General features: G+C 34.3%; 3 protein-coding genes across 3 annotated transcripts in view; 1 reads left to right on the top strand and 2 right to left on the bottom strand.

Annotated features, from left to right (window-relative positions):
• Positions 1-27,805, top strand: part of LOC142980659 (uncharacterized) — a 369,012-nt gene that overhangs the window by 10,103 nt on the left and 331,104 nt on the right. The gene's annotated exons all lie outside the window — the stretch shown is intronic.
• The window catches only part of LOC142980381 (uncharacterized), a 141,452-nt gene that overhangs the window by 3,830 nt on the left and 109,817 nt on the right, over positions 1-27,805 (bottom strand). The gene's annotated exons all lie outside the window — the stretch shown is intronic.
• On the bottom strand, positions 17,757-20,719 carry LOC142980738 (uncharacterized). The gene is made up of 6 exons (XM_076126301.1): positions 20,591-20,719; positions 19,895-19,967; positions 19,382-19,479; positions 18,927-19,004; positions 18,577-18,677; positions 17,757-18,010 (listed from the first exon to the last, which is right to left on the bottom strand). Exons 1-6 carry the CDS (start codon positions 20,621-20,623, stop codon positions 17,821-17,823), a joined length of 573 nt encoding a protein of 190 aa, XP_075982416.1. The 5' UTR covers positions 20,624-20,719; the 3' UTR covers positions 17,757-17,820.

The raw sequence follows: 27,805 nt of genomic DNA, 5'->3' as shown, positions 1-27,805 counted from the left end.
AGCCGGGATAAAAAGTAATAAATAAATCCTATGTTTTTTTCTGGGTTTTCAGCTACCTACATACCAAGTTTCATAGTAATCGGTACAGTAGTATTTGCGTGAAAGAGTAACAAACATCCATACAAACATACATACATATTCTCACAAACTTTCGCATTTATAATATTAGTAGGATATATAATCATTGGCATAGAATGAGCGCATAGAACAGTGACAGTAATAATTGTGACGGCTTTATGCGTAGTTACATAAGTTTTAATAGATAGGATAGAACTAACTATTGTGTTGGCACAAGTCGTAACTGTTTTACGGTTCGGTACGATATTGTACGATGATATAATAACTATTATGTGGAATAGAATTGGTGTGCTCGTTATGTATTGCTGCGAGCAAAATTGTATAAAATGACATATTTATAATACGTACGTTAATGTATGAGAATTTGATTGTTCCTATAAATTTAACTGTGGTAACAAAGTTGTCGTTAATTTTTTAGCCGACAAAGTTTAGTACTTATTTCGTTTTCTTGAATTTTTTAAATTAAAAATGGCATTTTTCATGTTTTTCCTCGTGACTATACCATATTGTAGGTGAAGTTTATCAATAGCTAATTAGGGATCAAAACGAATTCCGAAATCGAATCTAGATACCTCACTATAAGGACCATTAAATCACACCGTTTCGTAGACGGAAGATGCGGACGTTGGACAATTAATTTACGAATAACTTAAGTTTCATATCCAGTAATCAAACCTATTATAACACATCATTCATCTTAATAACGTCTGCACCATCTAAAGTAAGAAAAAACACGCTTTATTAATCTGAGCACTTCAATAAGGTTTTTTATCGTTATCCTTCTAGAACAGACGTGAGGCGTCTTGTTTGCCGCTCACAATCCGCTGCCGATTGCTCTGTCATGCGACTGATGGATGGTGTTTGTGTTAAACGTCTTAGATTAACGGTATACGCACTGTGGAGAATAAACGTGGCTGTTTAATAAATTAAAGTATAGAAAATGGTAAGTTTCAATATCGAATCAAAAGTAAAGATAAGATAAAGTAATTAAGTTAAAAAGCTAAATATAGTAAGAAAAGGAAAAATGAATGAAAAGAAAAACTATGCGGGCAAGGAAAGACAATATCTGAAGAAAGTAAACGTCCAAATTACTCGCCGAAAATTGTGTTCTAATTCTTGAATTAATGAATGAAGAAGCTCTTAAAAAAACGTCACTTTCACATTTGTCATATGAACGCAACCAAAGCTGCTTTACTTACAAATTTCATCACTTTACTTACCACACAAAACAAAAAAACGCCCATTTGAGTAATCATGACTAGTACCAAAACTAGCGACCCAAACCAAAGATACAAAAATATTTAATTTACCTAAATCTCTTTTTACAGTGAATTGGAAATAGTCACAAAGTATCAGATTTCAATAAAAACAAAACGCAGTTATCTACTTAACAATGCTACGAAGGTTTACTAAATATACCAGCTTAGATTTATTCTGTTTACAGAGCGCTGATTGGCCTGTATTTTGATTGGGACGGGAACAATCGGATAATCAGGGCTGCTAATAATCAGGTGAGAATGAATGTGAACATGACTGTCTACTGTTACGAATAACTAATATCGAAACTGTACTGAGTTATCCGATTTTGAAGATAATTTGACCCAAAATCAAAATAATGTTGACCTTTAACCATATGATGAATGAATTAATAGTTACCTGGAAGAATAAATGTAATTGTTTATTGGCATATGTCAATTTCAAATAGTATTGAAATGATTTGCGAGATGATGACTATATCTGAGACAAAGGTATCACTTAAGCCACTCTCATTCCTGGACCAGGCTTCTGCCCAGCGATGGTTATAGTACATTGTCATTTTTATTTTAATTTTTACTTATCGTGCTAAAAACCCTGTAATAACCATGTAATTCCTAAAAATCAAAAGGGTTTAAGCGATCGAGCGAGCAAACGACAATTTGTTTATTTTCCTACTTCTAGTAACTTTGGTAAACCTAGAAAAAAATATAAAAAGAAATGGCCTCGATCATTTAAACAAAGAGTTATAATACAGCCTCCTAAGCCAAAAAGTATTCAAGGCTTTGTAACCAATTGGAACGATTCCTTTAAAACATTATCGATAAAATTATTTCAAAGTGCCATTAGCTATAAAACACAGTGTTGGCAATCGTTCTATTTTCACGAATAAATAACATATCTGCAATGCGTTTTTTACATGTTTTAAAGCTTACAAATAAAACGAGATTATGTAAAAATACTGGAGAGATAAAACTGTTTATTTTACGATGCAAAAAAAACAAAAATTAAACCATTACTGTTCTACTGCTGGGCAAAGGTCTCTTCCCGAAATGAGGGAGGGGTCAGGCTTTAGTTCCGAAACTAATATTACGAAGTATCTCGAAGACAAAATACATATATTTTTAAATATTGTATATGTAGAAATAAATATATCCATCTGACTTAACCACTTAAACACTGTGGCATGATTCTTTACAATCCGTACTCACGAGAATCAAAAATTTGACATTAGTGTATCCGACGAGGTCCCATTGCAAATATTTTTTTTCTTATTCATATTAGATTATTGTCAATAGTAACTATTAGTAGTAAGATTATTCTCAGTAGTAACTCGGGGTTTGGTAACATGGCCACTATGGCCAGTATATGGCAATAGCCTACCCTACTACAAGGAAAAAATATTGTTGATAGCGAAAAGTGGGAGTATTACACCTCTGCCTATACTTGCATTTATATAAGGTCCAGGGGTAATATTAAACGCGCTAATAATCGCAGCGTTTCACAAGGCTAGTGCGTATACACGTGTCTCACGCGATTCGTCTTGTTCACTCGGATGTAATGGCCGCCAGCGCAAACAATTATCATCACAAATAAAATATATTGATACTATTATTATAGCTTCGGTAAACATTAATTATCAGTTTTTATTATATCCGGCTCGTAGCTCAGTACAACAACCACGTGTATCGATCTCTCAAGTTAAGGTGCGCTTGCCGAGGTTGTTTTTAAGATGAGTGATCATCTTATACATCCCGAGCTCCTCCGTGTTTTGGAAGGCACGTTAATTGTGGGTCCCGGCCACTTCCGGCTGTCATTTTCAAAGATCTTTGACAGCCGATACCAATAATCAGAAGCTTGAAAGTCTGACAACCAGTGACGTATCACCATTTGAGGCCTTATCACGTTTTTACAAACAACCTTGGGGCAACACCAAGTTCGTTTGTAAAAAGATGTTTTTTTTTATTAGCTTGTTTCTATGTCCCACTGCTGAGCAAAGGCTCCCCTGAGTTCCCAGTCTCTTCGGTCGGCTAAAACGTGATTAGGCATGATAAAAGAAAAACAAATTGATTATGAGCAAATGACTCAGATTTTCCAAACCGTTCGTTGGTCAGAACAGGAACTGTTGCATTTACGTCCTCTCATACATTCCATATTTTACATAAGCATTCCCGTAATAACGCAGTAGTTTATGAATATGCAATGATGACGTCATCATGGTCTATCAAGCGCTGATTGAGTGGATCGTGACTTGCTTGTCACATGACCATAATTATCGCTATCAATCGGCTCATTTTATATCGAGGCCTTTGGGCTATATACGGCCATATTGCGGGCAAACAAGCCTTATATCACCAACTGCACGTTTGGCTCAGTGGTTAAAGTGGTCACCTCGCCGCAATAGCCGCAGTGCCGCGTGTGGTGGGTTCGAATCCCACCCGGGATAAATCATTGTGTGATGAGCACGAGTATTTCTTCTGAGCCTGGATGTTAATGTATCTATATAAGTAAGTATTTACAAGTATATAAGTATGTTCATCAGTTATTTGGTTACCATAGTACAAGCTCTGCTTAGTTTGGCATCAAATGACCGTGTGTGAGTTGTCCAATGATATTATTTATTTATTTATTTTAGAGTATGAATGCAGTTAACGGGACTAATGTAGTTCAAATTCTTATACTATTTGAGTATAAATGCACTGAACAGGATAATGCATTTCAAATAATTATGTACTGTGTAATGTACATACGCTGTTTGATATTTTATGATTGAGATTCGATTTCAGATTTACAAACTTTTTGTAAAAAGATAGTAGAATCTACGAATAATCTAAATGTCGAATTAGTCAAATAAATATCCTACAGTAGGCATATTTTTTTGATGTTTGTATGTACTGTTGACATAAGCGTTGATCGTTAAATAAAGCAAAAAATACAGCACAATATCTTAGGGCTATCCAGAAACACCTAAAAAAATTGTCAAGTCTTTCAACATTCTTGTTATGTAAAAAACTGTAAAAGCATTGTTGAATACAGTGCTTTATAACTATAGCAGGTTATAATTCACAACTCTCCGGAATAACTCCATTACACCTCATATAAATTATTATTTTCGAAAATATTATATAATTTTAAACATGAACAGTGTAAGGAAACCTTCACTTTTGCATACTACGATACAACCGTACACCTGTACCGAGAAACATTAATAACAATGTTCTTGTTTCCAACACAACCAACAGGTGGCGCTACTGTTCAAGTTTAACACGTATGAGAAGAATATGTCTGACATAAATTGATTTATTATGTCTAAGGCTTAGTTTTCTTCTACGCAAACATCGGTCGTATATGAAGCGAGCGGTTCATGTCACGACAGAAGCCAGACCGAGATATTAGACTGGAGAATGCCAGTGTTACTTGACTTTAGATGAATCAATCAGCTTAGTCTTTCTTCCAAACTATATTGGACACGACTTCCAGTCTCACTTAATTCAGCTGAATACTAGTTGTTGGAATGGAGCGATTGCCATTCAGACCTCCACAACCCAGTTACCTGGGTTGTAAAACAATATTCTTCGGTAAGACTGGTTGTGAGGCTTTCAAGCTTCTGATTACTGTTAACGACTGTCAAAGGTCTTTCATAATGACAGCCACGATCCACATTTTAACGTGCCTTCCATAACACGGAGAATCTCGATATGTATAAGATGGTCACATATCCACGGAACGACCCCGGCAAATGTAGCTTAACCACAGCAATCGATCCGCGCGGCTGTTGTCAACTAAGCCACGAGCTCCATACTTGACTCATGTCAGCTTAAGAAGAAATCAAGCCTTAGGAAAGATGACGCGTGTTTTTTTATCGTTTGGATCAATTTTAAGTATTGTTATTATAAGATGGTGAAGAGAAATTCTGTTGAGAATGTCAACTCTAAAAGAGGAAGTGTTTATGTCAACGTTCGTAATTTTATTTTCATAAGGCAAGGAAAATTCGTGGAAATGCATAGGCAATTTTATCTATCTATTTTCACGATTTTTAGGGTGTTGAGTAAGTACTCTAAACAGTTCTTAATTATGTTTTGACGCCGCCATCCAATGGTCGACTAGTCCTAACCTTTATATATCAGACAGAAACATCGTAAGATAATAAAGGCATGGCATAAAATTATAGACAAGAGGCTACTCTGACGAATGGTATCCAAAGGTAAGGAAACAAAGCATTGGATGACCTGTCACGAGATGAGTTAGTGAAGTTGTCGACAAGACAAGTAGCAATTAAACACTGTCCTCAATGCTTCAAATACCAATCTTTAGTAGGTATAACCTCAAACTACCGACTGATTATTGAGAAAAGCTATCAAACCGCAGTATATGGTTAAGTAATAATCATACAAACATATTACTATCTATTTTATTTTATTAGTAATGGTACATAGTTGGAATGCCTTTGTCTCTGCATGTAGCAACCATCTCAACAAAAAATATCTTTATCTTCTCAACTTTAAAACCAAACAGATCAATCTTACCTTACTTAATTTGTTAAAGTGAGTGCTTAGAATCACGGCAAATGTTGAACGTGAACAAATAAACAAACTTTTGTACCGAGTGCGATTAATTCACCAGTTTACAGTTTGATTGATGAACTGATTTCGGCTTTTAATTTATTGTAGGTTGGTTGGGGACTTGGTTATGTATAGTTCAGTTTATAGTTGAATTTTATTATTTATATAAATTTGCAGTGAACGGTATTCTACCTATTACTGGCTATTACTACCGGAATTAGCAGGTAAGCCATGATTTTCGCGTTGAAATCTTCTTTTTCCCCGGATATCGTTAAAAACACACTTTATCCTAATTGGTTTGGCATGTACAAAACTGATGATACAGACAAAGAGAGAGTAATGCATTTATAATGTTATTATCCGTTTGGGTAAGGATCCATACTAATAAAAATAAAATTTCATTATATTTTTCATATGTATTATTGAACGCATACAGTTAACAATATCGGATGCAACATAAGCATCTTAATTATTTAAAAATCATCACCTAAAAGTTTTAAAAGGGGACTGACAATTTGTAAACAGCCAGAATCGTAATAAAGAAGACTTCAAGATCAATAAAAAACTTCTCTCACCTTATAAAAGTGAACAAACAACTCTACAATTACATTTTAATTCCGTGTTCGTCCAATCTGATCAGAATACTCCCAAGTCCCAACTTCTACTCGTTTTAACCGAATTGAATAAGTTTCAAATTAGTTTCTCTCCGTATAATATGGTGTATTATCTAGAACTTATCTTACGGTTAAATCTATGGATAGTTGAACATAAAAGTTTCGGTTTCCTTACGTTTGTATCTTTGAGTTTGTTTGTGAATTGGATTATTTTGTTTGTGTAACGTTATGTTGTTTAAGACTTTGATAAAAGGATTGCTATTTAAAACATGATGAGGGAATTTTATAAAATAATGATATTTTTTTATAAAAGGTATTGAGTGTATCATATAAATAATTAAGACAAATAACAATCAAAGCCGCTTTTTTTCAATTATGTGAAGTAATCTCCTATCTTAGTAACATTCTAATGGCACAATTTCCTAATCTATTACGTCTACTAAATTATTGATGCTTTTTCGACTTTTGAAAGTAAACAAAAATCATAATTCCAATTGTTTACTTTGGCATTTTATTGCGTGCATTTAGGTGCTTCAAAAAATATGTCTAATTTGCTCGTATAAGCTATCAATTTAGAAGCGATGATAACTTTGCTTATTTATTCGGCAGGATTCCAGCTTGCATTGCGTGAAGGACATACTTTTTTTACTAAAGACTGACGCAAGCGTAACTGGGGGTCAGAGCCCATTCGTCCCCTAAGATTCGCACCCTGTGCCCACTCGTCCCCTGGAACTTTTGAGGGGCCCATTCGTCCCCTGAAGAATATTTATTTTTATTCATTCTTCTAATATAAGTACATGTATATGTGTATACTGCAGCTTGGTAGTCCTTGTACAGTCGCGCAGAAAAGGCTATGATAAAAAATATAGTATTTCGGTAGATATCATGTTTATTTCAAATAAGATTAACACATACAAAATCACAATATCCTAGAAACTAACAAAATACAACTCTTTTACAAAAATCAGTCTTGATTGACCATCATATAAATCAACATTAAATATAAAAAATATGCAGAAAAAAATAGAACACATATCAACAGTAAATAATTACTTCTTATTTTTTTGTATATTTACCAACTACATACATGCAAAATCATAATAGCTTAAATTTAAAAAAATATAACAGTACAAAAAAAAAACTAAAATCACAGTAATTATTGAAGACAAGATAAATCAACATATATTTTTTTTGTATATTTACCAACTACGTGCAAAATCATAATAACTTAAATCTAACAAACTATAACTACAATAACAAAAAAATTACTAAAATCACAGTAATTATTGAAGATTAAACAAATCAACATTATTTTAGTACAAAACTAATATTATATTTGTTTTTTCATTTTAAATTAATAATATATGCTTTTCCATGCAGTGGCCTAGTGAAATGATTTTCAAAAAATTGGCTAATTACGCGATTTATTCTCGCTTCATTTTCAATCGATTCAGGAGTCCGATTATTTGTTTGGACACCCCTTTGCACCTGATCCATTTTATTTTTTGATAAATTCGCTTCTTTATGTAGAGTGTCTTAACATAGCAAAATATTTGGTTTATGTCTACCATTAATTTTACGAATTAAATTAATTCCGTTAAAAAACTGTTCACAAGTGTATTATGTTAACCGTTTCTTATGTAAAATATAGCTAATTTTATCTCAGGGGACCAATAGGCAGCAATATATATTGTATATATATTAGAGGGGACGAATGGGTACCTTAAAAATAATATTTTTTATTAAAATATTAATTGGTCCCCTACCAGGAGACCAATGGGCACCTATGTAGGGGCCGAATCTACAACTTTTATACTAGGGGACGAATTTTAGGGGACGAATGGGCTCTGACCCGTAACTGGTTGCATAAGTCAGTTAAGAATAAGTACTCTTGCCTTGAATATGACTCTACCACCAAGTCAGAAGGCGTCCTTGAAAACAAATTCATACATCACATGACCCAAGGTGACGCAGGTTTCGCCATAAACTGTGTTGTAAAACTTAACGCGACAACTTTGAGGCTGTGTTGACTGCTCTATGTACATAACTTTGTTAAGCTTGTGGCACACAACAATGTGAAAACGGAATAATGCAGCAGATCTAGTCGCTTACCATTATCTTCTAATGAGGGCACAAATGAATCGGCATCGTTACGTTGTTGGACGCTTTACTGCCTCTCTTACAACAAAGCGTCAATGTACTGTTGTCGAAACGTAAGTGTGTACCGAACACGTAAGTTAGCTTCGGACTTCAAATGACAATATCATAATAGAAATTAGGAACACCTTGTACCACTTTACCCAAACTCGGAATCGAACTCGACACTACGTATTTTCAGTCACACATGCTTAACCCTCGACCACAGACGTATTAAAAAACGTGGAAATTATGGATATACTCGCCTAAAATCTCCTCTGTTATACCCAAAGGTATATAAAATACATTTCGCCTTTCACAATGTTAGTCCGATGTTGTTGCGCCTATTGTAATATTTTTTTTTATGTGAGTAAAAAATAACAGTGTTGGTAATATTGGCTTACGGTTGATGCTTAGACGCGTAGTGGTCAGGCGTGGCAACACGATGGCGATATGTTTCTTAGTTTTATTTATCTATGTGTGCAACAATCTTAAAACGCGGAAGGCTGAATTTCAAGTGCACAGATAAACGTTGATTGTAACATAGCAGTAGAGATTCATATGAAATTGTTGCGTTATAGTGCCGTGGTCGTTCTCAGGACGTTATGACGGTGAAGTCGGTGCTTGTGGTCTTATATTACTTGGTTTAGTCGTTCTGTGGTCGTTTGCCGAAGTAGTGCTATGTTAACTGATATTATACGGATATTGAGGAGATTATGAATGTTTATTTTGATTCGAGATGTAAACTAGTATATGAAGTATGCAGAATCAAATGCTTGAATTTTAATAAACATACGTCGTATTTTGAAGTACCTAGTCTTGCTCACTTATATTTGACAGGTACCTACTCTTCGTGGACTAAGCTAGATGCTATTCGAATGGGTATAAATATAATAAAATTCAAATGTACGTAATCGGGTGCATATTTATTTGTGCTGTATTTATTGGTTTATAATCATTCAATGAGAAAGTATGTCAGTTTTTAGCTGAACTGATTGTCAATACACATTGGGTACATACCATTTCTATGATCTTGTAGATTCAACTGTTTATTATGTTTACCTTACTTTATAATTTAACTTAAAAGTATCTTACACACCAAGTTCTACTTATTTGGCTTAAACTGGTAAGCCTAACAAAGCTTGCTATAAAAAATCTAGATTTAAAACTGCAAAAAGCTAGTCAGAAAGAAATGCCGCAGAATCTTGATAGGTAGTTTACTAAACTAGTGGTGCGAGTGGAAAATTGCAAGTGTTAACTTTGTGCATTCACCCCCCGGTGACGGTGAAGAATGCTTAAAAAGCCTCTCGGAAAACTTTAACTACTGTAACTAACTAAGATGTAGGGAGAACGGAAGACTTAACTTTATCTTTGAAATCTTATGATGGGTCTCTAGGACATGAGTTTTTGAACCTTGATTTATCACATTGGGTGCTTATTATCTGCTCAAGTCAATAAAGATTTAAACGTTATGAGTAAGAAAACAGTAAAACTAATGTCAAAGTGGTTTATTCTCTTCATATACATGAAAACATTTCCGGCTGTAAGAATAAATATTATAATAAGGAAGTTTACAAACATATAAACATATAGAAACATATTGTCGGACAAAAAATACATCACCTGCTTAGATTTTTTGTTCTTTGCAGCTGTTGCCCATGTCCTTTTCCAGCGCTTAAGTTAGATAGCATCGCTTTCGTCCAAATTATTTAAGTGTGCCTTGAAAAATAAAAGAAAGAAAGCATACTTATCTACGCTAATGCCATAGAAAACTGACATATATTGGTAATTATTTTCTTCTGCACTATCCAGTTAACTTATACATCTTTACCTAAAGTGCAGTAATAACGTTTTTTACCCATTTTCAGTCTCTTTATGTCGCCTCCCGTTGTCGAGCGGCATTTTAAATAGTCCGACTAATTTCTCCTTTCTTCCGAGATATTTTTAAAATGCTCTTTATAACAGCCTTTGTTAGTATACAGGGTGCTCATTAAACATCATGGTTGCTTTACAGGGCGTTGCTAATTTATTGCGGACCGTTTTTATCTGTAATTGCAGTTGGTGTAGCGATTTTTCCTGGGTATTTTCGTATTTTGGATTCGTTGGATAATGTAGAGATAAAATGTATTTTTGAATGTTATATGGGAGATTTAAATTACGGTAGTCTGACCTGAACACATTTCTAAGTGACTGGTTGGAAGTTATGGAATCATATGATAGGATGATTCGAAAAGGGCGGAGAGAGTCTAAGAGTCTTTGCACATCAGTAGAAAATGAAACGGTTTTGGAAAAAAGTCATCAAAATAAACTCTTTGGCAGATTTTTATCTAATTTTAGTTAATACACATCGGTAACTATTCGACATAGAAGTTCTTCCACTCACAATCTGAAGAACATGTTAATTGAAGTACACCTTGCCCAATTCTACACATACGATCTTATCGCACTGCTTAGCAATAAACCAGTCACCGGTTACCACTAAACCGCATCACCTTTTTAACGAAATCTAACCACGACACAGTTCTAAGTAAAACAATCACCAATCCTTCCAAATCTTGAACCTCAATGTCAGCAAAGTCACTCCAATTAATTCTTAATCCGAACCCGGAAGCCCCATAATAGAACATATTTTAATGGCTCAATTTGTCAAACGCCAGACCCAATTCGACGGCGGCTATTTCAATCAAATAGAAGATATTTGTCTCAAGTTTGCACCAATTGTTGAAACTTGGTTATAAATTGAAGTTATTTGTAAGACAGGGAAGGTACAATAAAATGTTTTGATTGATGTTTCGGCCTTTGAGAATGTTCTTTTTGAGGCTGGCATTTTAATAGCGAATTGGGATGTGACAATTCGACGATGATTTACATTGAGGAAAAGTTATGATGACAAAATAGTCAACATTACGGTAATGTTTTACATAGTTTTTGTGCTTAAAACATCGAAAAGTTAACTATATAATTTTTTTTCTAGGTTTAGAGGTTTCTCAGTTACTTTGAGGTAACAAAAATAACAGCGAGCTCGTCTATCATCTCAGCCGGGAATCGTCCACTGCTGGACAAAGGCCTCCCCCATCGAGCGCCAATAGGACCGGTCCTGGGCCGCCCTCATCCATCGGACTCCGGCAACCCTTACCAGGTCGTCTATAGTAAAAATAAAAATATAGTTTCTTTATAAAGGGTGTTAAGCAGACTATTTATAGCCTTATAGAAGGTTTAAACTAACACAGACGTGCCATTCAACGAATTTCGCACAAACTGTTTTGGAGATACGATGACTTGAATTTGTGTTTCCTTGAAAAATAATTTTGAAATTGCCTTACTTGTTGAAGTTTTTAAGACCTTAGAATTTAAGATTATCAACAGCATCAAAATAAAATCTACACGTCTTTTACAAGGAGAAACATATTCATACAAATTTTTGCACCGAGCCTACATAGCATGCTCTATTAGACAAGCAACACGCACCATCTGGCGCGCGAACACGGGGCTCCGTGTAAACGTGTAATATGTAGTCGTGTCGTAACTTACAACATACTGGATTACATACATACACCGGTTACATGGCCCGTTACAAGTTATGCACATACTGCAGTTAGTTACACATTTATGTTACTAGTGTAATGTAAGTGTCGACTGTGGAATTCGGAGTCCGATTCCTTGGTTAGGTAATTAAATGACTTTTTACCTAATTTCTAACTTATTTTGTGGAATAAAAGTTTGCTATGATCGTTAGTTTATTTATGTACATCTGTCTAATGGACATAAGGTGTATTTTATGCCGTATAAAGTTTTAATTTAAACAATTTTCTTGATAAATGGCATATGACAAATGTCAAATTTACATTCACGCGGCCGAGCCCCCTAATCAACTTAATAACTAAGTTCAATCTTACAAGAAGAGAGTGTCGATTGGCTAGCACTATCAACTGTCGACAACCGGCTGACTACCGATAATTTTTTTACGGAAAACGGATCAGCCTCCTTATGTAAAGAGGTAGTTTAAATGTCAAACTTTCGTCATTATTGTAAGAAATTGCGCTACTGCTTTCAAATAGCTAATCAACTTAAGAGACAGCAACATTATCTCACAAATGCATTGTACTAGTATTACCCGTTACTAGCCGTGGCTTACAAAGTTTGGAGGACAATAGGGGCACGATATAGACACGTTACGAGCACGCCACGAGTACGGCACGATCTCGGCACGGTAAACTGCAGCGGTTAGCGTTCGTTTCGCCAGTTGAGCGTGGAATCTGCTAGCTAAGTATGCAAACTTGTTCGGAGTTAAGGAGAGGTTTGTAGTATGGTGTTTTGTTAATTCGATGTTAAAGGAGAAGTTCATTGTCTAAATGTGGTGATAGCTGGTGAAATAGATCTCTGATTTGGTAGACATCGGTATTAAAGACAAGGCGTAGCGTTGGAAGATCTACAGCGAGATGGGTTTTTGACTTAGGATATATTGACAAGAAGATTTATAGTGCAACCTTTACCACTATCGACTAACGACATCCGTTTAGCTAAAGAAAAAAATTGCATGAAAAATTTATCAGTGCCCTTAGCGGGCGCGGTAGCAAAATTTTTTGCAGTACATTTTAATCGTCAAACTCTTGATTCTCAATAATACCGACTGTACAGGATTGTACTGCTGGATAAGAGTGGTTATATAGTGCCTCGAAATGAACTGTACACGTTGGGAACGCTCATAATAACATGGATGCCTCAACACGAAGATTTTTAATAGGTCTTTTCTATTAATTTCATGGATGATGGTGGATTACTTTTTTTATAAAACGAATTAGGCATTTTGTATAACCCAAAAAGGAAAAATTACATTGATATTACATCAACTCTCACGTTTAAGTATAAAGCGAGTAGTTATTCTGTATGTTTAACTAAAGCAACAGTGTAATAGGTGTAGAAGCGTCCGACACAGTTAGCGAGTTGGCTCACGTAGTTCACGTACAGTAATTCAGTTTTACTAAGAGTGTAACTGTCTGCGGTGAGAATCAACTGTCGTCTACGAGCTAAGCTGTTATGTAGACGTCTTGTTGCATAATGATATATATGTTTTTGCATATAATTTTATATCAGTGTTTTCATTTATCTACATATATACTTATATTATAAAGCTGAAGAGTTTGTTTGTTTGTTTGATTGTTTGTTTGTTTGAACGCGCTAATCTCAGGAACTACTGGTCCAATTTGAAAAATTCTTTCAGTGTTAGATAGTCCATTTATCGAGGAAGGTTATAGGCTATATATCATCACGCTACTACCAATAGGAGCAGAGTACGGGTGAAAAATGTTACAAAAACGGGGACAATTTTGACCAATTCTCTCTTATGTGACGCAAGCGAAGTTGCGCGGGTCAGCTAGTTTGTCATAAATAAGATACTGACGTAGTACTAACGGAAACTTTCAACTTTTGAAGAGGAAGTTGATAAAATAACAATACATTTGGGATTTTCTCGTGTACCAATAAAATGTCGTGAAAATAAAAAAATAACTTAAAATCCTCTTTAGTCTTCCTAATTCTTTAGAAAGTATCCAAACCCTTTAGGGAACAAAAAAGAAGTCTAACTAATAAGCAACAACAGATTTTAAATTTTAAAAATTCTGATCGTTTATCATAAAACAAACTGGTGATTTAATTTGTTTCCTGAAAAATGCATAGTACACAGTTTTAATTCCAATTAGCCACAGTGTATAACGGCGGGAAATAAATTCGTTACAAGTCATACAGAGGTGGGAGGTGTGAGGGCTGTTTTGTGCTACGACAAGATCGCTTTTTATCGTAAGCGGAAAAAGGCCAGAGAAACAGCGGGAAATTATTGTTTACTAGCTGACCGGCGCAACTTCGCTTGCGTGACATTAGAGAGAATGGGTGAATATTTTCCCCGTTTTTGTTACATTTTGTATTGCTACTCTGCTCCTATTGGTTGCAGCGGGATGGTATATAGCCTATAGCCTTTCTCGATAAATGGACTATCTAACACTGAAATAATTTTTCAAATCGGACTAGTAGTTCCTGAGATTAGCGCGTTCAATCAAACAAACAAACAATCAAACAAACAAAGTCTTCAGCTTTATAATATAAGTATAGATTCAAAATATGTTTGATACGCTTCCACGGCTAGGCTGATGAACCGATTTTTTTTTATACAGCATGGATAATAATACAGCTAGTTGAAGAACCAGTATTATACTCAGGCTACTTCTAAATACGACCCGAAACATGTTTTTATTTTGAACTAAATTAGGCTCTTTTATTCAGAACAAGACTACTTTTTTCCGGAATCAAAGATGGTAATATTATAGTATAGTATATATAGCATATAAATATTATAGTACTAAAAGGGCTTTCAATATTTGAATGATGCGCGGAATTACAACACGGATTTGAAAAATATTTTTTTGCTTAGTATTACAACATCGACTTAAATGAGATAGAGGCATATTTTAACAAAGTTTCGTCTAATTTTTACCAAAATACAATCGATTTTTATACTCAAGTCAAGATATTAAATTAATTTAGAAGTATTTCATTGTACCCATGACAAAAATGTTTAATGATTTAATTACTTAACCGCTGCTACAATGGCCCAAACTGAAAAATGAGCGCAAATATTTGCTTATATCTTTCCCATTTTGGCGTCAACGAAAAGTGACACTGGATTTCAAGGCAGATATTAAAAAATGTGACAAAAATGGCCTGTTGTCGGACAGTTTTTAGTAAACCTTTGTGGTTGAGGACAATAAGGAGGCAACAATACTTAGTCGTTAATCACGAGATATTTGACGTGTTGTCAACTTTTACGCGAATATTAATGGCTTGTAAACGCTGTTCCGTTGAGGCTTTCTTTGTGAGGTGCTTCAGATTGTGTGCGAAGTTTTGTGTGGCCAGATTTTTAGGGTTCCGTACCCAAGGTAAAAACGGGAACCTATTGAAATTTGATATCTGATTCTGTCTGCTACTAGGCTGTATATCTCATGAACCGTGATAGTGAGACACTTAAAATTTTCAAAAATGATTTATTTCTGTTGCTGCTACAACAACAAATACTAAAATACAGTGTTAATTAAATATAATAAGGGGCTTCTGTACAACAAACGTGATTTTTTTTTAGTTTTTTATATATAATGGCACCGAAAACTTCATGAGAGGGTCCAACTCCCGCTAGGCCGGTTTTTCGGATTGTTATTGCTGATGTAGGAATGGAAAAAAACAGTTTTTGACTGTTAAACAATCTTGTGAATACTTCCAATATCACAGTCATGTCTATGGTCAAGATCCTTTTATTATATTTTATCATTCAAAAAGATATGCGAGTACCTGTATAGAATACTAGCTGACCCGCGCAACTTCGCCTGCGTCACATAAGAGAGAATAGGTCAAAATTGTCCCCGTTTTTGTAACATTTTTCACCCGTACTCTGCTCCTATTGGTAGTAACGTGATGATATATAGCCTATAACCTTTCTCAATAAATGGACTATCTAACACTGAAAGAATTTTTCAAATCGGACCAGTAGTTCCTGAGATTAGCGCGTTCAAACAAACAAACAAACAATCAAACAAACAAACTCTTCAGCTTTATAATATTAGTATAGATTAAAAGAACGCAATCCGCATATAAAGTTCACTGTCATTTAAGTGCATTCGCACACCGTTCATACTTTTATATTCAGTTTTAACGCCCGTCCAAAGAGAAGCATTTCACCAATATCCTGTCTATATTAACGAACATACAACCGTATCAGTCGGAGTTAATCGGGCCGGACCATTATAAATAAATTACGACGGCCCGCAAAATTCCGGCCCTCGCTTGATAACCTCTGATTAAGTTTTAAATTAAAAACTCAGTGAATAAAACATTGATGTTGAGTTACTAATTAATGGAAGGCTCTAGGGATACTGAATTATGTAAAATGTTGATTAGTGGTTTGTTGGGTACAATTTTGAAGGTTTCAGTGAGAGTATAAAAAAGTAACCTGTGAAATGACCTTTGGAAGTCATACAGATGGCACTACTGCCTTTTTAGTCTGAGAAGTAGTTTAAGTGACTGAAGATCAGTTCGATTCCGGAGGACAAAGAGCTAATGATTGCATTTTATAATTTTCGTTGGGATGCTAAAAGAATGACAGATTTTGTTCAATACTGGACTCAAACTGATTACACAACATTCGCCGATGAATCTGACCTAATACTATTACTATTTATGACCGAATTTTGGATGGTTTTCGCTTAAGAAAGAAAACCAAGTAAATAAAGTTCATCTCGCAAAAATCGTGTAATACATAGAATAAAGATGGCTTAAGTGTCAACGGTATACACTGTAACATACAAAAATAGTAGCATAAAATATATCTTTTTAAGTTCGTGAAAATTCTACTACTCATTATGTACTACACATAATACCTATAAGCCCCCCAAAGCCTGCCCCCTCCCCCTTCCCCCATTAATTCGTCACAACCGGTAATTCCCCCATAATTCCCGTCATCAATTACATGTATAATCAAAGTACGTGGTAATTATAACAGGGAGATGTTCGCACTTACGCCTTGATTGATGACGTCACACATTAGTGACGTAGGATGCCTGTTGTCGGCTGACAAGCTTTGGGTGAATGGAATTCTTTAGCCAATTGGTACGGAAAAGTAATGAATTCGGTTTATTGTATGTGTAAATCTAAATCAAGCATTATTTTTCATTTTTTTTCTTTTCTTTTTAGGAAGACAACTCCCGCTCTAAGAAATGCTCTTGTGTCGCGGAGACTTTTACAAACATACAAACAACGGAAACAAAGTACAATCTGACCCGAAACAAATATTTGTTCCATGTGGGAGTCGAACCCAAGACCTATACAAGCACTGGTAGTGGCGAGGTTGAATGAAAGACCATGATTTTGATATAACTTTTTCAATACAACGGGCACAGTACAAAACTCTAGGTTGATGCTGAAAATATTCTAATGGAAATTCGAAAAAAACCTACTGGTTTGCCCGATTTTGACATCAAACTAACTTAAGGAATCAACTGTGTCTTAAGCATCCGTCAAAGGGACATAGTAAAGCTACTGCTTTAGAGTCAAATGAAACATACATTTTTAATTCAATACAGTATACTTAATATATTATTTACAAATAAATAAATTTCTTGATAAGAACTTAGTGTCTAGTGTAGCCTACAAGCGCAGCAGACAGGAATTCTAGCCCCGACTCGTTCAATCGCAAAGTCTCCCATGAGTTTCGGAGCGCTTAACACAAAGAAGTCCACATTCAGGTAAACAGTCTCGCTGGTAAGGTTTCTTCCCACCAGATTTGGAGTAACGAGGCGCTCAGTCTTTTGTATTTGGCCCTGGTGCCTGAAAACAAACAATTTTAGATATAGGACTGTTTGTCTGGTGTCTGCGGTAATTTATACGATTGCTAAACACAAGGTCTTAGGTTCAATTCCCGAGTCAGGCAAAGGGTTACAAGTCTTTTCCAATTTATATTTAGACCTAGCATTTGTCCGCGATTTCGTCTGTGTGGTTTGTCACTTATCACAGAATGTTCAAACTTTCATTCTTTCTTATTTTATCCCTTAGGGGGTAGAATTGATCGAAATTTCTGTCTAGGCCTACATCATAACATTTACCTGCATGCCAAATTTAAGTCGATCCGTCCAGTGGTTTGGGCTGTACGTTGAAAGATCAGTCAGTCAGTCAGTCACCTTTGAGTTATATATTTAGATATTTCTCAATAGGCGCCTGAAGATTGATAACGCGTTCAGTAAATGGCAATACGCTTGCTTCCTATTACATGGTACTAACATTCATAATGTTGGGACGTAAGTATATTCATACTTCTTTGCCTACACCTTCGAGTTTAACAAGCCTGATATTTTATAAGTACGTAGAGAATATTAAAATTACCACAAAATACTCACTTGCATTTTCTCATTTCGAACCTTTGTATAAACTTGCCAGGCTGTTGTATCACCACTCTTTCAGCGCCAGTTTCATCAATGATATAGTAAATCAGGTCGTACTGGAGAAAATAAATGAAAATAACATTCAATACTTCTAATTTCCAGTAATTTTTACACAAATTAGTATTATTATGGATCTGTTGAGCTGTTTGAGTGTTATAAATGCGATTTTATAAAAATCTTAGCCAATTATTTATCTGCTCACGGTCAAAGTTTACAGTGAAATTTCCTTAGAATACTTCATAAAAAATACTCTTCCACTTATAATATTTATTCACTCATTATAATAGTTCTTGATTTTTACTTACCATTGTCTCGCAAGGACAGTCTGCGTTTGCAGAGCAGCCATTTCTGGCTGATATTTTATTGTAATCTTGCTCTATATCCTGTAAATATTTACAATAATTAGTTTAAATGTTATTCAATAGCATTAAGCGTTTAAACTCAGATAAAAAACAGTTCGAATATATAAACTATCGTTAAATGTGCCTCAAAAACCGAGCAGTAATGGCTTAAAATATTTTTGAGTGTTAGGGCTGGTTTAACGACTATAAGATTAATCTATCTGATATATAAAATGAGAGCAAATGTACAAAAATATCTGTCAATATTCCATCTGATAAGCTAACCGAAACTTATTCAGAAGTCTGAGTAGTTATTAATATAGTTTCTTTAAATCAGACAAAATTCATCTAGAGCTAATCCTATTCTAAGCGAAACCAGGCGTTTTATGTTTTAAAAAATAATAACTTAAATCACTTACCTTATCTAGTTTTCGCAATGCACTTTTAACTTCACTATATGGGTAGTTTTCGTTACTGAAACACAACTCCGAGCCTTTGCAAGACTCCGGCATTTTAACTGAAAAGTAAATAGATTATTAGTCACAATGTCATTTAACTAAATTTATATAAACTTTACAATATCGGTGGTATTTTATTGCTTTGATAGCATTAGGCATAGGTGATAATATATGACCTATCTGGGGGCACGGCAGTGCCCCCGCAAGTCGAGCAAAAAAAAGCGGCACGGCTGTACCATCCTTTTCTCCAATTAAGTAATTTTTTTGATCCGGCAGCATTTTCTTTTTAAATTTTTAAAAAAGTTAACTCTCATACCAAGAATTTCTCTTGTTCCGTGTGGGAATCGAACCCACGACCTCCCCACGCAGTGTTAGCGGCGCGGACGGCCTAAGCCATTGCGCCACGGAGGCAGTTAAATAACTAAGTAAGAATCGAAGCGTTTTATTCTTGATAAATTGATTACAAATACTTACATTTCTTACGAATGACGGATTCGCCGTTGTCGTAACGTTTTGAAGTAACAGTACTATACAGAGCAAAGATGACCTGAAAAAAAATCTTATTTGAGTACGTAAGGAATGATCTTTAACATATTTCTTAAGGAGCTGCAAGGTCTCCAACTCACACTTGGTTAGCGTGGTGGACTCAAGACTCCCCTCGCTCGTTCGGGAGGAGACCCTTGCCCAGTAAAGCTACAGTCATGGATTAAACCAGAGGTTCCCAACCTTTTCTAAGTCCGGGACCACTTTTTTATTATTCTTGTTAGCAGGGACCACTATGTAAGTACATCTATACTAATATTATAAAGCTGAAGAGTTTGTTTGTTTGATTGTTTGCAGAGCAACAGTAAAAAATGTTACAAAAACAGGTAAAATTTTGATCCATTCTCTCTTATGTGCCGCAAGCGAAGTTGCGCGGGTCAGCTAGTTAAAAATAAAGTGAAATAATTATTTTAAAATTTCGATTTTAAAATCAGTCGCGGACCATATTTTGACTCCCGCGGACCACTGGGTTAAACGATACTACGACAGGTTTGATTTCAACTTACCCCCCTTTCTTATTTTTGGGAAAAGAGAAAGTTCAGCAGTGTTAAGGAAAAACGAATGAATTTTTTTTTCAGTTACCTTTTCTATAGTATAAAACTAACAAAAATAAAAAGCAAGACTTACCAGCGTAAACATGGTAATAAATAAATGATTCATTTTAAGATATTTTTTATTTTCCGGATTACAATTATATCGTTAGATAATACAATTTTATTTATATGTTTCTAACACTGCCTCTATAGCCAATAGTTAAATTGTAATGCTACGAAATTTACTACTGCGTGCGGTTATATATCCCATCAATAATCATTGTAACGTGTTTGGTATTTTCCTGATGAGTAATCAGTTCAATAATTATTTAAATTCACATAATATTATGTACCCACATACCATATAGTGTTGTCATGGTACGTCATCGATGCAATGGGGCATTCACGCCATGGTTCCCCAAAACCGTAGTAAGGCCGTTGACTACAAAGCCCCGTTTCCACCACAAGCGAAACAGACCCATTAATAACTTCGTTTAAACTTGCAAACGTAAACTGCATACTTTACAATTTCATTTTGATTGAAAAACAAATATGCAGTTTGGGCTGGGTAAGGGTTTCCTCCCAAACGACGGAAGGGTTAGGCCTTGAGTCCGCCACGCTGGCCAAGTGCGTGTGGGGGACTTTGCATGCCTTCAATAAATGTATTAAACAGTATAATAATTAATAATAATAACCCATACCAATATTATAAATGCGAAAGTTACTGTCTGTCTGTCCGATATGGAGATATTTTGATACCCAAGAAAGGACATAGAAATTTTCATGGGAAAATTCAGGTGGCGGACGAAGTCGCGGGTAAAAACTAGTCTAATACAAATCAGAAAGAGACTAATAGGACTTTGTCCAATCTGGGAATCAAACCCCGGGGTCATCAGACGCAAACACTATAGTATTTATACGATACTAATATATGTATGAATGTATGTTATAAATATCGATTTATAAATAACAATAAATATTTTTGTTGCTGAATTCCTTATTTTTATTTTCAATAAATAACTGCGATGTAAATATCTCATTAGATTCCCGTTTTAATGTATGTTTCCTAGTAAAACCATTACGTATTAGCTATTACCCATAGTGCACCTAGTTGCATTTCCACGTAGGGAATAATGAACGTTTTTTAATTACCTTACCTTATTTTCTGCATACATTATTATCTCGCCTGTTCCACCCAAAGTTGTAGGCAGAGGAGTATAAAATATGTTTTGCAATATACTATGTTAGTCTTATGTAAGAGGGGGCAAGGTTTTCTTCTTATAATTTTATTTATTTGTAAATACGTAATTATTGTTTGTGGTAATTAAAATGGTCAAAATTAATAAGTAAAATTAATTAATAAATAGACTTATATAGTCCATATATTATTGTGTACCTAAAAAAATTGTAAAATGTTTTGCTTTTGGGAGTAAATAAATAAATTATTATAAATTATTAATATATAAGTGATAATGTAGTATTTAGTTACCCCTGGTTTCTGAGGAACATTTAGCGGTACATTATCGCGGTTAAGCTGATATAAACATGATAGTTTGAATAATACACGACAACAACATGAAAAAATAAACCGGTCCAGCCGGGACAGTAGTTTTTGAGCCAATTCGTTAAAAATATACTTATATAACATTTTTCCTCATTATAATATTATAAAAGATTAATTTATGGGGTAATACATTATGGGTTATTCCGATAAATTTATTATTTTTATGGTGTAACAAGGTAATTCGTATCGATAATTATGTCAGTACCTAATTATCAATAATTTCAGTGCACTGTTTGCGGTAATACCTAATTAAATAACATCGTCCACTGGTAATTCCGTTTCACATTATGGCCTGTGACCACAAAATAAAATATTAAGGCGCCCATAGCCTTTAAGTTAGTTATTTGGGTTAAGCAACGCTTGGTGCCGTCATTACACAGATGGGTGACTTTGTACTTCGAAGAGCACGATCAGGTCAACACAATTACAACTAATTGAGTAACAAACATCCATCTAAATTCCAAATATCAACATTTTTGCAAGGATAATTTTATATCTATACAATAATAGCGGACCCGACAGACGTTGTCCTGTCTAATAAATTAAAAATTAACTAAAAAAACATTGTCCAGCGGACTAAATTGTGAATCTAAACTATTCTCAGATCCCCTTGACCACACACAAAAAATTTCATCCAAATCGGTCCAGTCGTTTAAGAGAAGTTCTGTGACATACTTACTTACAGAAGAATTATATATATAAAGATATCACGAAGGTGTAGGCAGGGATTACCCCGAGTCCCTAATTTGAAATATTATAATTATTTATTTCCTTATCAATTAGCTGAATAAACGAGTATTGACATCATAACTATTACGTAAGTACTGTGACGTTTCAAACTTTTGATATACGTAACAATGATTACGTAATTCCATGAACTAATTATTTATTTTGTTTATTTAGGTAATAGGATAAACCACAATAATAGGACAATTGTATAGTATTGTTTAAATGATAAACAGGTAGTTTATGTAATTGAAATTGTTTGATTATTTATTTCATACTCGTACTACTACTACTCATCAAGGAAAAACGTGAACTATAGCACATTTTTGTGTACTAATGTAACTAATGTAGCTAATAAAATAGTTTAATTTAAATGTAAATGAGCACTGATAGCCGAGTGGTATAAGTTGACACCTCCCACGCAAGTGGTCGCAGGTTCGAACTCAAGGCAACACACCAATGACTTTTCGAAGTTATGTGTGTATTAGAAATAATTGTCACATGCTCCAACGGTGAAGGAAAACATCGTGAAGAAACCTTGCATGCCTAAAATTTGTTTAAAACATTTATTGAGGGCATGCAAAGTCCCCAACCCGCACTTGGCCAGCGTGGTGGACATTAATGGGTTAAAGGTCATGGCCCATTTAGTGTGAAAAATATACCTACGGCGTACAGAAAAGAAAAATGGCGGGTATCAAAGACAAATGATTGTACTTTTCAATAGTAACTGGCGCATTATTGTGGCTGGTGGGGTTCATGAAATAATAATAATAAAAAATGTGATCTACTGTTATTTAAAACTTAACTTATAACTTGTAGTTTTAGGGAAGAGAAAATAAAAAATATTTATTTTTTTAAATGTTTAATCAGCTTCATCAATATCTATTACATTGTCCAAGAAAGCAGCAGGTGTATCAATATTTTCTTGATGAAAAAGTAAAGCCCAGGATAAAAAGTATTCTACGCTTGCAATATTTTGATTAAATTGCAGTGTAGAGATATACTTATTAGATTTGGAGACGGACATAGTACCTATACTTTTTTCCTAATGACATGTTTCCATGGGATAAAATAATTTACAGACGGGCGAAACCGCTTGTGCAGCTAATTATTATCTAATTTTTAGAGGTCTTCTGAACAATCTCTCCATTAAATATTTTTTTTTTTTACATGTAATGAAAAGTGGGTTATATCTGCATTATTTACCACCATTTTCGTTTTTGTACAAAAACTTTTTTGAACCGGGTCGGATTATGGGCCACGACCTTATTTTTTAATTTTTTAAATGTAAATTGGGCGGCCTGTGTCAAGAACCAAACATCTATACAGGCGCTTATTTTTAGTGTCAATACACATACTATTCTATCATTCTCATATTAGTTCAATAGGGCAGCAAACTGACAAAGAACGGTCAAGCGCAGGACTGACAGCTATACAAGCTAAACTAAACTTCCTAACTTTCTATAATCACTGAGAATTTCTTGACAGAAAACTCAAGAATAACTTTTTTATCCGAACCGGGATTCGAACATGGGACTTTTGCGTTAGCATTTGCATACACGTCCAATTTTTCAGAGACATTCGGCCCTCCATCCCCCACAGTTACTAAAATTATAATATTTTTTTAAATTTTATATTTTATAAAAACAGGTGTCATCAAATCCTCCTAATGACCTCATCAAGATCGAAAAGCTCAATGAACGAGCTACCATCAAGCTACGCCCAAAGGGATGAAAACTTGGTGTTTTGTATTAAATTACACCCTCCACGGCATGTGGGTGCGTGCCACGGGGTAATATGTCGGCGGCGACCTTTTTTTTAATTTAAAAAGTTCATTAGGATGGACAGTACTTAGGAGTTTGATGTGTGGATGTGGCAAATATGTCGGAAATTCTTTCTGCAGAGATAAACATGAGAAAATAGAGGTAAAAAAAAGCCGACATAGAGGTATTACTACCTACAGTAACAGTAATTGCAGGTAGCTCCAATAATATTTTCGCTGTTGGAAATAGCTCAATAAATGACTTTATTTCGCTATGAAGTAAACTATATGCAACTAGTAGGGAGTCGATAATTCCAAAATCTTCAAAGTGAATTAACTTCGTCAATTTCATGAAATAATTCCCACATTCTAATTAAAAATGAATTCTAGTCTGTAGATTAAAACTTGCGTTGTTCTGCAGTTTTCTTAAATTCGTAGCTAATTTTAATTTCATACGCTACAACACTTCTGTTAAAAGTAACATAAACTAACCTAATCTTGATTCTTTTTTGTTATATGTTGTGCAGAAATGAAAAATATTTTTTTTTTTCTTCTTTTCTTTCTCATTTTAAAATGCCGTATCAATTTCTCGCTGTTCCATGGTACGACCACCATCAATTTGTGCGGTCTACCCGGGGCTGATTTCTGTATACCGGCGAAATTTTTGTTTACGTCAACCCATATTATTGCACGTGATAGCCGAGTTTTATTATATTTAGCGCTCCGTTGATTCCCATTGAGGCTTCTTGATTAATATGCAACATTAATGAAGGGAGAGATTAAAAATTTAAAGGTAAAAGAGAATAATTTGGGGGAATGAAAGTTATGGCGGCTTGGAAATTGAAGGTTCTTGGTATTTAAAAGTAGAAGAGTGTTTGGGTGAATTCGTTTTGATTTGTCCTTTAGTGCGAAGTCCTTTGGTGTTGAAGGAATGTTTTCCTTCTCAATAAAAAGTTTCTCTATTGTTATGAAGAATTTTTTTTGATCTTTTTTAGAGGTTTTTAGATCAGTTCTTGAAGGAATGTAAAGTGCGGTGGTGACAGTAATTCTGGAAGAAGACTTGTAGCTTTGAGCATTGAGAAAGAAAATACGTAAATAAAGGTCTAATAATGGTAGCATTATTAAAACAAGGCAAGATTGCAGTGTGTAATTTCAAAAAGCTAATACTATTTTTTTTTATCCTTCGTACCACCTAACTATCTCGCATATTTTTAGCAAATAACCATCTCTATACTCCTAGACCATTGCCTAAAATAACTAAGTAGCATTATAATATTTAATGAAGCTTGACCCCGACCTTCAGTGGGTAACATGTAATCAAACATTTTCACTTGGCTGCGTTATAAAACTTTGTTACAGCCACTACTATGTTATTCCATTAAAAGTTCCCGTAAAAATACCTAATACAACCTTTTGTTTACGCGTTATTCTAACTTGTTAACGATTTTATACATTTTTAGAGGCTGTAATAGGGGTCGGGCAAAGACTGGGTACTGCTTTCGGCCTGATTATACAATCTAAATGAGATATAGGATGATTTGTTTTAGTGATTATGCTTTAGCTAAAGGTCAGTTTGAGGTTTAAATTAGGGTTTATTTTAAGGTTTAGAAATTACATAAATATGTTACTGTTTTGCTATCGTGGGTTAAATTTTACAATGCCCCAATGCGTGACACGTGAGAAAAAATAAGAATAAGAAACTAATTTAACTAAAACAAAATTGTGTAATTTGCAGTGGGTTTGATAGAAAAAAACAATAATGAAACCAATTCGAAATATTATTTGTAACGCTATCAATGCTATCATGAGTGAGTATTCATTCAAACGTCGTTTTCACAGTAATAGATACATAAAAGTCACTCTTAGGCCGCTATAAACGCAGCAAACTCAATTTAGCGTCGATAATACGAGTAAGGAATAAAGATTTGCCGTTCAAGCTTTTTCTTATCTTGAAAATGCAAAGCATTGACATTTCAAAAAGAAATAAAGTGCCGCGATTAACTGCATAGGAAACGTTCGAGACCTAGCTTTGATACACCAATCGAAATTAGACTTTATGTTTATAAATGTAAGGTTTAATTTTGTGTAAAAGTGTGTCTACTGAAACTGCTTTTACCTTGCCGTAGTGCATTTTGCTAAGAAGTTGAAATATCTTATTTAAAATCTGGATCTTAAAGTACTAAAGGTGTATTTTACGTATTGATGTAGTGTGCAATAAGACGTTTAGAGTGTTCTGCGTTTTTCTTCTGGTGTTTATGTTGTTTAGTGATAAATTTTGATGATTTAGTTGGTTAGTTTTTGTATGAGTTTTATATTTAGCGATAAATGGTTGATAGTTCATGATAAGTTGAGATATTTTATACTCTCTTCTACTGATTATCGAAATATAATTGCTTTGGTTTTATAGTGTTTTATTTGAACTATAATGATGTTTGTTATATATTTTTAATGGATTTACCCATTTAAAAAATTCTAAACCAATGTTTTGTTTGATATGCTTCAAACAAAATGTTCTTTCATCATTTTTTGATAAAATTGTCAAAATCTTAAGTTCAGTATTCCCAAAATATTAAATCCCAAAATTATTTTTCAAACAAGTAATAATTTATGATATCCAAATGTGGTATTCAAAGTGTTCCTAAATTAAAATAACAATTAAAGTGTTGTAAATTAACTGAATACTGTAAACTATTACAGCTCACAAATAGTCAGTGATCCCGACAATTGATATTGATGTGAACATGTCGACAACGCTCAACTATGGATTAAGAGGTGAGTGGAATCAATTAAAAAGTCCATTTGTCAACCACTCTCATTGATTCACACTCAGCCACGGTTCGAAGTGGTTGGTTAATTAGAAAAGGTAGTTCGTGGTTGATAGGATTACAATTGGATACCAGTACCTTAATACGGGGTTTGGTATTTGACTTTAAAGCAAGCCATTCTTCGTTTTGTTACGATGATCTTATGAACTTTGCTTTGACTTTAGACCCTAGGATAATACAGTTATAATATAAATCATTTGTATATAACTGTTACTGTAATGTCTTATACTTTTATACAATCATAATAATAAAATAGTAAAATCATGCGGCTCCGCTCGCCCTAAAATTCATCTCTTTTTCGTTTTCCGTTTGATTAAAAAATATATATTAACAGAATTAAATTATTATTATTTGCTTTGGCAGTAAAGTGTAACAGACCAACAGATCGCCGTATCTATAATATAAACATAACATAGATAAGGCTCGCTTGAT

The sequence above is a fragment of the Anticarsia gemmatalis genome, chromosome 18, assembly GCF_050436995.1.
Source record: "Anticarsia gemmatalis isolate Benzon Research Colony breed Stoneville strain chromosome 18, ilAntGemm2 primary, whole genome shotgun sequence".
Taxonomy (NCBI): domain Eukaryota; kingdom Metazoa; phylum Arthropoda; class Insecta; order Lepidoptera; family Erebidae; genus Anticarsia; species Anticarsia gemmatalis.
This window is presented reverse-complemented; position numbering and strand designations above follow the sequence as displayed.